The following is a 15,557-nucleotide window of genomic DNA, read 5'->3' as shown; positions in this document are numbered from 1 at the left end:
AGTTAGGAGCACGGCTCGCTGCCTCTGAATGAAACATAAAGACACATTGTCTCTTGAATCATCCAGTCTGTGGGGAATGAGTCAAATCAAACATTTTTGGGGAAGTAAATATGTCAGGTGAGCTGGCACTCCTGGGCCCAGAAAGGCTGTTAGTCTTGTGGGAACACTCTGTACCTCTGCGCAGGCTATTGGGAGGGCAGGACTCTGGGGTCCCTCCTTCTAAATCCCCCACCCCAGCTCTAAGGGTGGGCCTTCATGAACTGGGCCTGAGCTGACCAGGGGCTGAGCGATTTGGAGTGAGGTGGGGGTCCCAGGTCAGCCAGAAAGTCAGGAGGTCCCCCCAGCCCCCAGCCCTGCTGATGAGGCCTGGGGAAGTTGCACATGGAGGGGCAGCTGGAAGGCGGTCTAAACATCCCTCTACCCCGGGAGGGGGAAGCCACCTTCCCATCAGTCACCCAGACAGGGTGATGAGGACTGTAATTTCTCCAGCTGCTGCCTTCAAAGGGAGGGAAAGGGCCCATTGCTCATGAGCAGCTGAGTGACCAAATGCCTGGATCTCTCAGTGGCTGCTGGGGGCGGTGGGGTGGAAGGGGCTTGGGCGCCCGTGGGGGCAGGGGCTTGGCTCCTAGCCTCCAGGGATCTGAGTCACTGGGAGAACGTGGCACAGGGCCAGGGGCTGGGCAGGGCTCCAGCAGGGGCTGGATTCCAGGTCTGACCTGGCCACGGCACCCAGGAAAAATCACCACCCATTTCTAGGCCACCATTTTCTGTCTTGGAAAATGGTGGAGGCAGATGAGATGATCCCAAATCCCTCATCTTATGAGGGAGGAACTTCTTGTGGGTGGTGCTTCCAGCATGGTCTCAGAGCCGAAGCTGGAAAGCCTTCACCCAGACCCACCTGGAGCTGGCTGGAGCCTGGCTTGGCTGGGGGCAGGGGTGGGGAGGGTGGAGGTGGTTTGGGACAGGCTAGGGGTCTGGCTGGGCTGCCTGGACTGGTCTCTCTGTCCCTGGGAAGCTGTGGGTATTGCATGGTGTGAACTGGGAGGGGGTATGGAGAGATGGGGTGCGGCTCTGAGGGGGTAGCACTGATCAGCCACATGCCCTTCAGCAAGTCGCATCCCTTCTCTGAGCCTCGATTTGCTCCTGATGGGGGAATGCCCTGCCTCACCTGTACCCTGGAGCACTGGGGAAGCCCCAAGCCCTGGATTTACTGAGTGCCAAGTGCTGTGGGGTGCTGTACAGTTTCCCGGGTCACCGGGAAAGAAACAGGATTTGAATCCTGGCTCCCAGTAGCTGTGTGGCCCTGGATGAGTGACTGCGCCTCCCTGAGCTTCATGGGCTTGTCTGTAGATGGGAACAGCAGTAGCCCCTTGTCTAGGGCCTTGGGGATTAAGTGAGGCCATGGACATCAGGCGCCTGGCACATGGCAGCACCAGCACCAACCCCTCGCCTCCAGCAAGACCCCAAGATGCAGACCCCAGCCCTACCTGGATGAGGCGGCCCTGCTCACTCTGCAGGGCGCTGAGGCCCTGGCCCAGCGTGCCATGCCCCTTCCGCAGCCCCATGCACTCCGTCTGCAGCTCTGAGGCTCGGGCCAGCAGCCGGGGCAGCTGGTCGGCCAGCGTGTCCAGCAGCTCCTGCTCCTGGTCGCCCACCAGCCGTGGCTGGGCCTGGTGCTCGGTCAGCGCCTGTAGCACCGAGGCCTGGGCGCTCTCCAGGCGTGCGAAGCTGTCAGTGAGGTCGGGGCAGCGCGGGTCAATGAGGATGCTGAGGTGCGAGCTGTCCGCCCTTTCCACAGTGACCAGGGCGCTGTTGGCGCTGGCAGCCCCAGTGCTGACGACAGGTGGGGGCGCCGTGCCCGGCGCGTGGGCGTGGTTCAGGAAGAGCACGGCACCGGTGACAGCTACGGCCAGCAGCACAGCCAGGGCCAGCAGCACGGTGCACAGCACGTAGCCGCAGCTCGGCCGCTGCAGGCCCGCCCGGGACGCACAGACACAGACAGACAGACAGACGGGAGAGAGAAGGGGCCAGCATTAGAGGCATACCTGGGGTCAGAGGACCCCCTTCTTGGGGGGCTGGGCAAGGGCGTGGCACAGAGACTGAGATGAGACAGGCACTGAGAGACAGTCCAAGGGGAGACAGAGAGACAGGGACAGCCACAGATGCAGTGAGAGGGACACAGTGAGTGCCTCAGGGAGAAAGTGGAGAGAGACAGAGCCCCAGAGGGGAGGTGGAGACATAGGGAGAGACAGGGAGACGCGGGGAGATGCAGGGAGACGCGGGGAGACGCGAGGAGATGCAGGGAGATGCAGGGAGACATGGGGAGATGCGGGGAGACGTGGGGAAACATGGGGAGATGCGGGGAGACGCAGGGAGACGCGGGGAGATGCAGGGAGACGGAGACAGAGAGGATGGGAAATAGAAACCAAGGCAGAAAGACACAAAGACACAAGCAGAATGCCAAGCCTTCCCTCTCGCTGCCCCTGCCACCCACCTCCCCCCATGCCCTGCACAGTGACAGCCCAGGGACCCACGGTCACCTGTGTGTGTGGCCGTGTGGCCCCCGTGGAGCCCACACCACCCAGTAAGGGCTGGAGGTAGAGATCCCACCTCTGCAGCCAGACGGGACAGGGCTCAGGCCTCTAAGCTGCATTTCCCACAGTGTGACCTTGGGCCAGGGGCCTCACCTCTCTGAGCCTCAGTTTCCTCGCCTGTAAAACAGAGCAATATAGAGACACCCACCTCTCTATATACTGGTCAGAGAGAGCTGTGATGCAACAGCAGCGATGCTATAGATGGTCTCGTGCTGTCTCTGGGAACGAGTGCCCTGGGGTAGCGGGCACCCATCACGGAAGGTCCCTTCCAACTGCAGCAGCCACATCCCGTGTTCTGTCCTGCTGTTCTCCAGTCCCCAGGGCACACGGGGGCTCCTAGGCACCTCCTCCCCGCACCCTACCCCATCCTCTCTCCTTCCTCTACCTCTTCACAGAGCAGGCCCCTGGCAGAGCAAACGCCAACCCGCTGGGCCAGGTAGCCCTAAGGCCACCCTGGAGAAGAGGCCTGCTGCCCTCCAAGGAGGAGGGGGGCCGAGGCAACAGGTGGCTGTCACTCCAGAACAAGCCATATCTCAAAACCAGGAACGGGACCCGGCGAGGTAGCTCACGCCTGTAAGCCCAGCACTTGGGAGGCCGAGGCGGGCAGATCACAAGGTCAGGAGATCGAGACCATCCTGGCCAACAAGGTGAAACCCCATCTCTACTAAAAATATAAAAATTAGCTGGGCATGGTGGCACATGCCTGTAAATCCCAGCTACTCGGGAGGCTGAGGCACGAGAATTCCTTGAACTTGGGAGGCGGAGGTTACCGTGAGCCAAGACCATGACACTGAACTCTAGCCTGGAGACAGAGCTAGACTCCATCTCAAAAAAAAAAAAAAAAAAAAAAAACGGAAACGAAGGGCAGGCGCGATAAAAAACTGTGTTGGCCAGAAGCCAGGGCCAAGGAACAGCTTGTGGTGAACGGAGGTGCCAGAGCGTGGCCGCACACACTCTCGGAGGCCCAGATTCACTGGGCAGACTCGCTCATGGCCCCTGAGCATTACACACAAGGGAAAACTGAGGCCCAGAGAGGGCAAGGGGCTCTCCCAGAATCACACTGCAAATAAAAGCAGAACTGGGATTAGGCCCCGAGCCTCCTGCCTTCCTCTCTGGGCCAGGCCCCTCCTATGATTGAATTTCCTCAACTCTCAGACACATTTTCCCCACCTTTTCAACTTTCCGAATTTGACACTTGTCTTAAAATGACTTCGTATATTAAAGCACTTGGAGCCGTGCCTGGCACGTTGTGCTGGCACAGTAAATATTAGTGGCTTTCATTATCCCATGATCAATGTGCACACAGCATCTGGAGGACATTTTTTTCCACCCAAAGTGTTATTTCTGTGTGTCGTCAATGCTGGGACGCATGTTCTCTTTTTTTCACGTTTTAGCATCTCCAACATGGGGGGACATCTTACAATCGTAATTGACAGCTTGCTTGCTTTCTTAGTGATACATTGAACAGAGACAGATGCCTCTTACATCATTGTGTCTTACTACCTAGAAGATGAGGCAGAGGAAAGAATCATTTTTGTAAATTCAAATTCCACAAGGACCTGCCGGATGACCTACTTGGCACCCGAAGAGGACGGGGTGGAGGGGACATGCGCCTGGACATGCAGACCCCCGGGAAAGAGATCTGCTTTGTTGTCAGGATGCGGAAGAGAGTTTCTTGGCCTGTCCCTATTGTCATGCGGCTGCCAGGACTCAGTGCTCCACGCCTGCCCAGTTCTCTTGGGGGCCGCGTCCATTCCGGGCTCCACGCATCAAGACAATTTACTCCAGCCAGACCCAAATGCACAGTTCCCCTCCACCAGCTCTGCACAAACTGCTCCCTTGGCCAGCCAGAAGCATCTGCTTCCCCTCCTCCTTTTCCACTGGCCTAATGTATTCTCTTCTTTCAGGGCTCAGCTAGCTGTCACTTCCTCCAGGAAGCCTTCCTTGACTGTTTCTACTCCACTCCCCCCAGCTTGGAGGGGCTCCTCCTCTGTGCTCCCCCCGTGAGGGTGCTTACAAGACAGATTGTTGTGGCCTTTGACTTCTTTTACTCACTCATTCATTCAACTGCCTCTGTGCCAGGGCCGCTAACTGGGCCGTTCTATGATTTCCTTCCCTGCCTAAAGTATGGCTGGGTTTGATATACAAAGCTCTGTGTCAGCAGCCAAGTCCCTGTCATGCACTCTTCTGGAGCCCGTCGGGAGACACCTTGCCCCGAGCAGCTCAGGGCTGCATCATCAGACTGTGTAGCATTAAGGTCCCCTGGCGGGCGAGGCTGGGGCTGGCGTGGCAGAGAGGTCATCCGTCTCCCCTCTGCAACTCCCACACCCCTGCCCTATCTTGCACCCTCCTCCCACCCAAGCCCCTCCCTGGTGGGAAGGCAGAGGGCACCGAAATGGGGAGGGGCTCGAGGAAGCCGCAGGGGGTCCCCTAGAGGCAGGGGGACAGCGGAGCTTGGAGATGAAACAGGGCACTCAGCAGAGGAGAATTAGTCTTCAGAGATCACCTTAAAGATGAAGTACTGTTCGCTTTTATGGGCTGCCGTTTACGTGCCTTGCGAAGAAATCTGCCCGAGATAATAAGGGGGGCTCTGGGCGCTGAGCAGCCCAACTGGTATGCCTGAGGCTGGAGCTGATTCATCCGTCCTGGTGTGGCTGAGCTGGGTGCACTCCCTGGGGGCTGCGGAATGGGGAGGATGCACACAGAGCCCCCAGCTCCCAAGACAGGGCATCTCGGGCAAGTGAGCAGGAGAGAGACCGGGGCCTGAGCCGGGAGCCCTGGGTTCAAAGCCCACTTCTGCCACTGACCACTCGCATGAGCTTCCAGCTGGAGGGACCCAGCTTGGTTCCTCGAGTGACCCCCAGTGCCCACCCAGGGTTCACGGCTGCCTACGAAGCCTTGGCCAAAAGGAGGATAAAGCTCATGCCATCAGGGCGGCAGGCAGCCCCCGGTGGTGTCTCAGTTACAGGGTGACCTCTGTCCAGGCTACCTTCTCTGAGGCCCCAGCCTTGGGGGTTCTGGGGAAGCGGCGGGCGGGCGGGGGGGGGGTGCTCAGGAGGAAGGGATTTGATGCCAAGGCGCTCTGCTAAGCTGGCACACCTCCCTTCCTCCTCACTTCCTAAGAGAGCTGGCTGGCAGGAGTCCCCTGGGGAGACTGGGACCACACTCCACAGATGAAAGGAGGAAGAAGAAAGTTTCCCTCCGGGGAAGGCCAGGCCAGGTTAGACCCAGGTGAGCGCCCCTCCTGCCGCCCACCCCCATCTCCTAAGGGCACCCAGCCCAACGCAGGCAGCTGTTCTGCATGACAAAAACACATCCTGGGGCTTTGCACTGGGAAATGGAAAGCTGAAGGTGGCGGGGTCCTGTGGGCTCTGGATCCAGCAGAGGCTTGCACAGAGCCTGGGCGGGGGGCTTGTGGGCTCTGTGGGTTGAGGGGACTGGGCCCTGCCTCAGGCCAGAGCCTCGGGGGAATTCCTCCTGTCTCCCCAGGAGCCCACTCTGCTCCCGGCTGGCACATGGCTGGGCACATGGCTCCCAGTAAGGGCTGAACTCTGAGCCCTGGCCCTGGCAGAGGGAGGGTCCCAGAGACTCCCCTGGGGGTGAAGGGTTGGTGGCTCTGCTCACCATTCTGGGGTCCCAAAGACTTAGGAAGGGGGTCTGCAGGCTTGTTCTGTGAGATCTGAGCGGGAACCGCCATCCCGCTGGGGACCCTTCAGCAGAACCCTGCCGAGGGCCATCTGGCGTCTCAGGCCACAGGGAGGGGCGCAGGAGGGGCTGAAGGTGTCCAAGGGGACAAGAGCTCCCCACAGAGCTCCCGGCCTCTGCCCCTCCGGGAGGTTCCAAGCCCCCCAGCTGTCTCACTTCCTGGGAGCATTTGCTCTGAACCACGGAGGGGGCTTCTCCAGATGTTTCCTATAAGGGTCTTGCCCACCCTCCCCACGACATACAGCTCTGGCCTCCCAGAGGGCCCACCGGGGCCTCAAGCCCACTGAGGCCCAAACCAGCGTCTCTCCACCCCAAACCTGAGCCCTCCTATTTTTCACTCGGGGATGGCACCAACCCTACCTGTTGCCCCCGCAAAGCTGGCACCTCCTCAGGTCTCCCTCCCTCACCCAACATCTGGACAGTCACCTGCTCCTGTCCATTCTAGCTCCTCAGCCACACCACTCCCCAGCTAAACAGTGAGCTCAGAAGGAGGGGCTTGGGAAACCCCGAGCCTAGCACAGTGACCTCAAGCCAAACCCCAGGGAACAAGAAGAAAGAGGCACGGCTCTTCTAGCACCCATGATGGTTTGCAACTGTCCCAACCTGTGAGTTTGTTCCCCCCGTGAGACTCTAAGCTCCCTGAGGCACAGACTGTATCCACCAGACTATACCTCCTAGCATTAGGTAGGGCCTCCCTAAATAGTCACGGAGTAAATTTAATGCAGCAGGGATTTAGGTTAGACATCAGGAAGAACTTCCCAAAGAGATTTTCTTTCTTCCTTTCTGAAATGTTCTTAGAAATTTTGAAAGCATCAAGAGATCTTGCCTGGGATGGGTTGGAAGTTGACCTCCCTGTAGGGTGGCTTGGAGACAGCTCAGAAACAAGCCCCTCTGACCAGAGGAAACGGTTGCAGAGTGACTTCCTGCCCCAAGCTCCAAGACCAGAAGAATCATGTCTATTTCTAGATCCTTTCATCTGACAAACTCCAAACTCCTGGCAAATACCGTTTCACCCTGCCCCAAGGGCGTGAGAGGCTCCTCCTTCTGTAGGGAGAGGGAGGATGCGTTAACAAAGTCCAAATCGGCAACTTGTCCAAGGTCGCCCGACAAAGAGTAGCTGAGGCTGGATAGGGCTGGGACAGATGGGGCCCAAGGCGTTCCCCAGAAATGGCTGCACTTGGACAAAGGTCCTTCAGGACCTCCGGACCTGGGCTATACCCACTCACAGTGGGTGATTTCAGTACCCTGAGAACCACACAGCCTGGACACTGCAGTCCCAACTGGGGCTGAGTGGGCTGAACCAAGAAAGGGCGGCCAGCCACCCCTTAGGCACTTGTCTGCTGTCCAAGAAGACCCAGGTTTGAGTCCCAGCTCCAGCTCTTAGTCTCAGTTTCCTCATCTGTCAAATGGGTTCATCACTCCTGCCACCAAGCTCCTAGGGTGGCTGTGACTAAGAAATGAGTCTTAGTCATGGCCTGTGACCTACTGGTGCTTGGAGTGCGGCGTCAGCATTATGCTCCCAGAGGAAAATCCCCGTTAAAGAACCTCGGCCAGGCCCCGCTTGTAGGAACCAGATGTTCAGATGGCGTTTCCTGGGGGGCAGAGAGGAGACCGGGACACAGCCAGCCTGTGGAAGGGACAGGCTGCTGCGAGAGGCATCCTCCTCATGAGTACACAGTGCTTTACAGTTTGCAAAACACACCAGTATTTCACGTGGCCCCCATAACAGCCCTTGTGAAATGAGGAGGAAGCGAAGATTGCTGTTCCCACTTTACAGATGGTGAAGCCCAGGCCCAGAGAGGAGGAGTAACTTACCCAGGGCCACACAGCATGTCAGTGGGTGAGACGAACCTGGCCACAAGGGAGGAGAGAAGGCTGGCCCAGGAGAGGGCAGGCCCAAGGGAACCAGGGCAAGCAGTGTTCTCTCTTTCTTCTGACAGTGGCCACAGGAAAGGCCTTGCCTCTTGTCTGAAGCTTCAAACAAGCCCAGAGCTGGCACAGGGAACAGCCTGTCTACATGCTGGGTCACCAAACGGGTGGGGAGGGGAAGCGGGTGCTTGCTATTGGCCCAGGCTCTTGGAGCAACAGCCCTCGAGCTTCCTCCAATGCCAAGGGGCAGACAGCTGGGCTGTGTGGGGGCTGAAAGCTGTGCCCCCAGGGAGCAGCAGAGGAAGGCGGGGCCCGGCCTGGAGGCCTTGAAGCCACATTTCAAACACATTCCCCAGAAGGCACCTCCCCTTGAGACAGACCAGTGCCTGCTGGCTGTCTCCTGAGGCTCTTCCTGGCCGAAGCGTCATGCAGTGCCATTCAGCAAACACTCTCAATGCCTGACCTGAGCTGCCTGGAAAGAATGGAGCTTGGGCCCAGGGAGAGATGCAGAGATGGGCTCCAGAGGAGGGTGTGTCCAAAGGGATCTCCTGATGCAGGAGGGGCCCAGGACAAGGCAGCTTAGTGGCACAGGCTAAACACTACTAGAACTTAGAGACATAGCCACAGGGCATCAGGAAGTCTTCCTGGAGGAGGTGGCAGCATTTGAGCTTGATTTTGAGTATATGTAGGGTGTCCCTGAGTGAAGGTGTGTGTGTGTGTGTGTGTGTGTGTGTTTGTGTAAGGCTGGGGAAGCAAACAAGATGACACAGAAAAGATCTGGAAATGGGGCGGCGTGGTGTGGGGCCCAGGGTTGGCAAATAACAAACAGTCACTGCCTGTAAGGGACCAATGGGAAGGCACAGTATGCCAGGTTAGGGATGGCCTTGGAGGACAGGTCTAGAAGTTAAGACAGTTCTTGCTAAGGGGGAGAAGTCAGATCTCAGCAGGAGGGGACTTGTTATTTTGGGGTGGCTTAGGTGCAGACCTGACCTAAAAGAGGGGCGCGACCACCCCTGAGAAGCAGTGGGATAGGTGTGTGGTTAGACCAGAGTTTGAATCCCCACTCTCTTGCCAACGTGCTGTGTGACTTGGGCATGTTCCCAACCTCTCTGATCCCTGGTCTGTGATGTGGGAACGCACTGGCCCCCAGCCTGCTTGGAGAAGTGAGGTAGTGCCGATGAATGGGAAGGGGCTTTGCAAACCGCAGAGGGCTGGGCCCTTGTGCCACGGCAGTGTCACACCAGGAAGAATGAGCAGGTTGCAGCTCCTGAGAGGAAGGGACCACCAAGGGCTGCCCGTGCCGCCCCCTCCTGCAGCTGCAAGCACGAACTGTTCCTTCCCCAATGACATCTGTCTGGGAGAAATTTAAAATTTAAAATGGGCAGCCCTATTCTCTCCTCTCCTTGGTGAGCGAGCGGCCTCCTGGTTTTCGCCTGCCTGCCCCAGTCCCTTGGCAGCCCAGCCTGGGGCAGCCCTGGGGCTCTCCTCCGCCTCGGCTTCGGGACTCCAGCCCCCTTGCTGGCCAGCCCAGGTGTTCTGCCCTCACCCGCTTCCACCGCACAGCCCTGGGCACCCTCCAAGCCCCACCTCCACTGCCCCTGAAGAGGCAGCAGGAAGGGAGGAATGAGTCAGCCCTGGAGCACACAGACAAGGGTTCAAATCCCGACAGAGCTGCGTGGCCTCAGGCAGGAGCCAACCATCTCTGAGCCCTGCTTTCCTTGTCTTAAAGTCAGAAAATCACAATACCCAGCGTTCCTGCAGGAGATGAATCTTTATTGATCCCCTACTGTATGCAGGGCCCTGGCTAAAGGGAAGGATGCAGAGGAGATTCAGGGGGTCAGGTTCAGGACCAGGTGCCTGGCACAGGGTAGCGCCCAGAGTGGAGATTCTGTGGGTAGTTAAGATGCCCATTGTAGAGGTGAGGAAACGGAGACTCAGCAACGGGGCTGATTTGTCTGTGGACACACAGCGAACTGTAAGTCCCCGCCTCCCTCTGCACCCGCGTGCACCAGGGGGCTGCTGGGGGTGCGGGGACGCGGGAGACCCGGCCCGCACCGCGCGTGGCTCCTGCAGGGGTGCCGCCCCCACCGAACCTCGAGTTCAAGCCTCGGCTGGGGGAGGAGGAGAGGAGGGTCCCCATCCCGGCCCGGGCCTCCGGAGCCTCGAAGGGGTGCGCCCTAAACTCCAGCCCCCGCATTGGGTGCTCGCCCCGCCGGCCCGAGCGGCCACCGCCTGGCCAGCCGCCCAGGCCCCGTGTCCCAGCGCCCGAGCGTACCTGCGGCTTGTCGCGCGGCCGGTCCTCAAGTTGGGCAGCGCCGCCCATGGTCTTCCACCGGTCGTTGACCATCTTCCGGCAGGACTGGCGGGGGCGCCGGGCGAGGCGCGCCGCTGCGGAGCGCAAAGGCGACGGGGTGGGCGCGGGCGCGGGCGCGGGGCGCGCTCTGTCCGCCGGGTCCCCACCTCTGTGCCCCGCGCCGGGGCGGCCCGGGAGCGGGCGGGCGTGTGAGGATGAGCGCGCCGCTGTGTGCGGGCGGGAGCAGGAGCGGGAGCGCGAAAGCCGCCAGCCCAACGCCCGCCGCTCGCGCTGCGCGCCGTCCCCGCTCCCGGCTCCCGCGCCTCCCCGGCGCGCTCCTCTCCCTCCTCCCTCGTCCCTCCTCCCTCCTTCTCAATCTCCGCATCTTTTCTGGTCTCGGACTCTCTTTGCTTTTTATTGCTCCCCTCGGCCTCCCCCGACACACTCACACACACGCGCGCGCTCACACCCGCGGACTTGGATACTAAACTCCGCCTCCGAAAAGACCTAGGGAAAGGAGGCCGAACTGGCCCCCAGATACCGCGGCCGGCCGGAGGGCAGCAAACAGCCGCGGGCGGCCCGGCTCCTGCTGGCTCCCGGAGGGGCCTGAGAGCCCCCCCCGGCGGCGCCTCTGCACAAACTTCCTCCCGGACCGGACTCACACAACTCACCATGCGCGGGGCGGGCCCCGAGGGCGCCCCCGCCGGCCGGTTCGGCGTCTCCGGGGAGTGGCGCGGCGCTCCTCCCGGCTCCCTCCCGGCTCAGGACGCAGGGCTCGCCCCAAGACCCAGGCTGCGCCGGGGGCAGTTTCGGTGGGGTGGGCCCCCTGCGGGCCCCCGAGGTGTGGGTCCAGGTCCCGGGGCAAGTGCGCCCAGCTGTGGGGTCTCCAGTCCCCGGGGACCTCCCTGCGCCGGACCCCGACGCGTGAGCCTGGTCCGGTGGGCGTCCCAGTCCGCGTCCGCAGACCCGTGCCCTCGCGCCCGCGGTCGGAGAGCCCACACGACGCCCCCCTGCCCGGGCGGCCCGTGGGCGAAATGGGGGTCCCCACCACTGCCACAGCCGCCGGCGCTGTGGTCGCGAGTACCAGCCGCTCCGCGCTCGGCCGCCCTCCCGGCCGATCGCCCGCGCTCCCCGGCGCGCCCCGCGTCGTCCCAGCCCCCGCCTTCTCCTCCGCCGGGAGGGGATTTGTGCCAGGAGGGGGCTTCTTAGTTGCCCCTTCCCACCAGCAGCACTTTTAAAAGCATTTAATCCGCCCGGAGCGGCCTTCGGAGGTAATTGACAAAGTCCTTAATCTGCGCGGCGAACGAGCTGCTATTGTGGCTTCTGACCGGGAGGCGCCCACACTGCCCGACGCCGCGCTCCCCTCCCGCTGCCCCGCCGAGCCCGCCGGCCGCCCCTCCTCCGCCCCTTTCTGCGTCCCCATCTTTTTCTGCTCCCCCAGCTCCAGACAGACCCCCGTTCCCCGCCCCCGCTTCTCCCCAAAGCTGTTTTCCGGCTCCCGGGGCGCCTTGGCCGCCGCGCTGTTCCCTGGCACCGTCTCCGTCTCTCCCCCACTGGCTGCCAGTCTGTCGCCCCATCTTCGTCCCTCTCCCGATCCCTCTACGCGTCCGGCACTGGCGGGGCAGACTGGTTGGGGGTGGGGGCCGCGTCCAGCCTGGGCTGGGGCACTCCCTGGACCCCGGAGCGGGGGACCCTGTGGCCCGGTGCCATCCGAGGAGACTGCCACCCGCAAGGCGCTGGGTTCACAAACCACCAGCTGTTTGTCCCCAGCCGCCTTTTCCTTCCAGGACGACCGCTGGCCTCACCTACGGCCCGATCCCGGCTTCCCGGACTGAGGCTGCCCGGGAGTTGGAGAGGATCCCACAGCAATGGCTGGGAGTCAGGAGACCCAGGTTCCAATTCTGGCCTCTGGCTCTTTCTGGCCCCTCGGCCTTTCCTATGAATTAAGAGGGTCAGCAGGTGATCTAGAGGGCCCTCAGACTTGGGAAGAAGGATGTGATGGAGGGCACAGGGCCCTGGCTGTGTGGCTGAGGGCAAGCAACATACCTCTCCGAGCCTCAGTTTCCCCATGTAAGCCAAAGGGTTAACTGCACACTTTTCAGAAGGGCTCTGCCACAGTGCATCACAGCACCTGAGCAGGGCAAGGCTCAGATGTTCCTGCTGTGACCTTGGGCAGATTCCACGTCATCCCCAAGCCTCAGTTTCCTCGTAAACAAGGACTTGCCTATTGGTGGGGAGTGGCGAGGTTTGCAGGCCCTTGTGCAGTTACAGGCACAAAGCGGGCAGGTGGCGGAAATGCAAGGCTCTGACTCCACAGTTTGGCGAGAGGATGTAAACTCCAGACGCATTTGTGCACAGATAAAAGATCACCCTGGGGGGTGGAGCGGGGGTGGGGGGCTGAACTGAGAACCCAAGGGAGGGGTGCTAAGGACCAACGGTGGAGGTCTTGGAGATGTGCTCAGAGCAGTCAGGGAGGCATCCTGGGATGGAGGGGTGTGAGCCCGCCCCCAAGGCCCATGAAGGCAGCATCCAGAAGTCTGGGTGCTGAAGGAAAGGCATTTCCAATGGCGGGGCCGCAGAAGGGAAGGCAGAGCTCGGGGAGTGACCCGGGCGTACCTGGGCAGGTGCAAACCGGAGGACCGGAGGACGCTCTGGAGGATCGCCTCCCGGGCCTGCAGAAGCGCGGTTGGACAGGTGAGCGGGGGCCACCTAGCGGCTCCTGCTGGGAGTGTTGGAGGAGGTTGGAGGTTGAATCATCTCACCTGCTCAACCACAGGTTCAGCCTGCGGGAGTGCCTTACGTGTGTGTCTTCGGGAGCGGGCCTCACTCTGTCACCCCCTCTGTGCTGACGCCTCTGCTCAACACCCCAGGAGAAGGGTCAGCCGTGATGCAGGACTGGCATGAGCCTGCAGGCGTCTGCTCAGCGCTTTACACACTGCACTCAGCAGACACACTTAGGACATCGTTCTGGAAGAAGGGAGGGCCGCCCCCATTCACTGGAGCCTCCGAATTGGTGGAGAGGAATAAAATGGAAGTGGATCCCAGAAGCCAGTGCTGACCCACAGCCAAGATCTGTGCAAGAGAAAGGGCAGCTGACCTCACAGAGCAGACAGGCCCTCCACCCTCGGATTTCCCTTTGACAAGGCTGATGACCACAGAGCACTGGGGGCGAGCTTGGCTGTACTCAGCAGGTGGGACAGGACAGAATCAGGGCTTTCCAGCCAGCCCAAGACTGAGCATTCCTTGTCAGGGACGAGCCAGCACCTCAGGGTGCCGGAACACAGGACCGGGAGGCTGCATGGGATTAGACTCGAGGTTGCCTGGTAACTTGTTCACTCTGCGCATCCCCTCACCTTCCTCTCTCTGGCTCACCAATTCTGCCTGTTCCTACTTTGCCTTTCCAAGGCCACCTGGATATGATGGCCCCACCAATGGGCAACTCCTATCTAGGACTGAACCAGGCATATCAATCATAAGTGGCAGATGGCCAAAGACAGCTGTCCTTGGTCAGGTACCAACCCATCAGACCTTGGTCAGGTCGAATGTGGGAGCATGGCTGCTGGGGCCCTAATGCAGGACCCCTCCCTTAGCAGGGAGTGGGTGCAGGGCAGGCAGTATGGCAACATGGGAGGGGTGGAAAGAAGAGTCCATGGGGAGACAAGGAAGAGCAGCAAGGGACATAGGGGGACAACATTCAGGGTGCCAGCCGTGACCAACAGCCAGCCACCTGTTGGCAGCACCCTCACGCTCAGCGCTGTGCTGGGCACCTCATATCCTCCCAGCCCCCTAATAAGTGAGTACTATTGTCCCCACTTTGTGGATGAGGAAACTGATTCAGAAAGGTAAATTACATGACCTGGGTAATTGTGTAATTAATAAGATGATACGATCAATATGGGGCCAGGCACAGTGGCTCACACCTGTAACTCCAGCACTTTGGGAGACCGAGGCGGGTAGATCATCTGAGATCAGGAGTTCGAGACCAGCTTGGCCAACATGGTGATACCCCATCTCTACTAAAAATACAAAATTAACAGGTGTGGTGGTGCACTCCTGTAATCCCAGCTACTCCGGAGGCTGAGGCAGGAGAATCGCTTAGAACCTGGGAGGCAGATGTTGCAGTGAGCCGAGATCGTGCCACTGCACTCCAGCCTTGGCGACAGAGTGAGACTGTCTCAAAAAAAAAATCAATATGGAATTACCATTTACCAAACATTTCCATGTGCTGGATACAGCAATACCATTAACAATACCATCTTATTTCAAGTAATCCTCACCCAAGACCTGTAAGTGTTATTAATAGCCTCATTTTCTAGATGAGGCAACAGAAGCTCAGAGAGGTTAAGTAACTCAATCAAGACCACACAGCCATTGGTGGGGCAGAATTTTTTTTTTTTTAACACGGAGTCTCGATCTGTCGCCAGGCTGGAGTGCAGTGACGCAATCTCGGCTCACTGGCTCACTGCAACCTCTTGGGTTCAAGCGATTCTCCTGCCTCAGCCGCCCGAGTAGCTAGGACTACTGGCACACGCCACTACGCCCAGCTAATTTTTGTATTTTTAGTAGAGACAGGGTTTCACCATGTTGGCCAGGATGGTCTCGATCTCTTGACCTTATGAATTGCCCACCTCAGCCTCCCAAAGTGCTGGGATTATAGGCATGAGCCACTGCGCCTGGCCGGTGGGGCAGAATTTGAACCCTAGTGTGTGCACTTCCAGAGACTATCTCTCTTTCTTCAATACCTCGGTGCCTCTTGGTCTGCCAGAGCTGGGCCTGAGCCACCCGGTGAGCGTGCTGAGCCAGCATGCAGCAGGGCTTAGCGGACGTGGGCAGAATAGCCAATGTGCCAGTCTCTCGGGGCCTGGGGGACTGGCTGGCCAGAAGGTCGGGACCTCTGGTCCCCATCCACTCAGCCTCTGCCCTGCACTGCCAAGGGCACTCAGCTCTCGCCATAAAGCTGTTTCAACTTAACTCTGACAGTCACATTTATCATTAAAAATAAATGTATCTTGGCTTCTGTGGCATGGAAAGCTACTGTGCAGTGATTCAATGGGCTTGTCACCCCTCACGGTTAGGCACGGGGAGCGGAACGACTG

The 15,557-nt window shown here is 59.8% G+C and overlaps 1 protein-coding gene across 2 annotated transcripts in view; it reads right to left on the bottom strand.

Annotated features, from left to right (window-relative positions):
• Positions 1–11,249, bottom strand: part of FIBCD1 (fibrinogen C domain containing 1) — a 39,059-nt gene extending 27,810 nt beyond the window's left edge. The window contains exons 1-3 of one of the 2 annotated variants that reach the window (XM_034929303.2): positions 11,133–11,249; positions 10,444–10,556; positions 1,488–1,967 (exon numbers count right to left, since the gene is read on the bottom strand). In XM_034929303.2, the coding sequence (XP_034785194.2) occupies positions 1,488–1,967; positions 10,444–10,515 (552 nt within the window). In that variant the 5' untranslated portion in view covers positions 10,516–10,556; positions 11,133–11,249. Of the gene's footprint in view, positions 1–1,487; positions 1,968–10,443; positions 10,557–10,910 lie in introns of both variants that reach the window. The other variant, XM_057298624.1, reaches the window with a different exon arrangement.
• Positions 11,250–15,557: the final 4,308 nt, after the last annotated feature.

Source organism: Pan paniscus, chromosome 11 (assembly GCF_029289425.2).
Source record: "Pan paniscus chromosome 11, NHGRI_mPanPan1-v2.0_pri, whole genome shotgun sequence".
In the NCBI taxonomy this organism is placed as follows: Eukaryota; Metazoa; Chordata; class Mammalia; order Primates; family Hominidae; genus Pan; species Pan paniscus.
This window is presented reverse-complemented; position numbering and strand designations above follow the sequence as displayed.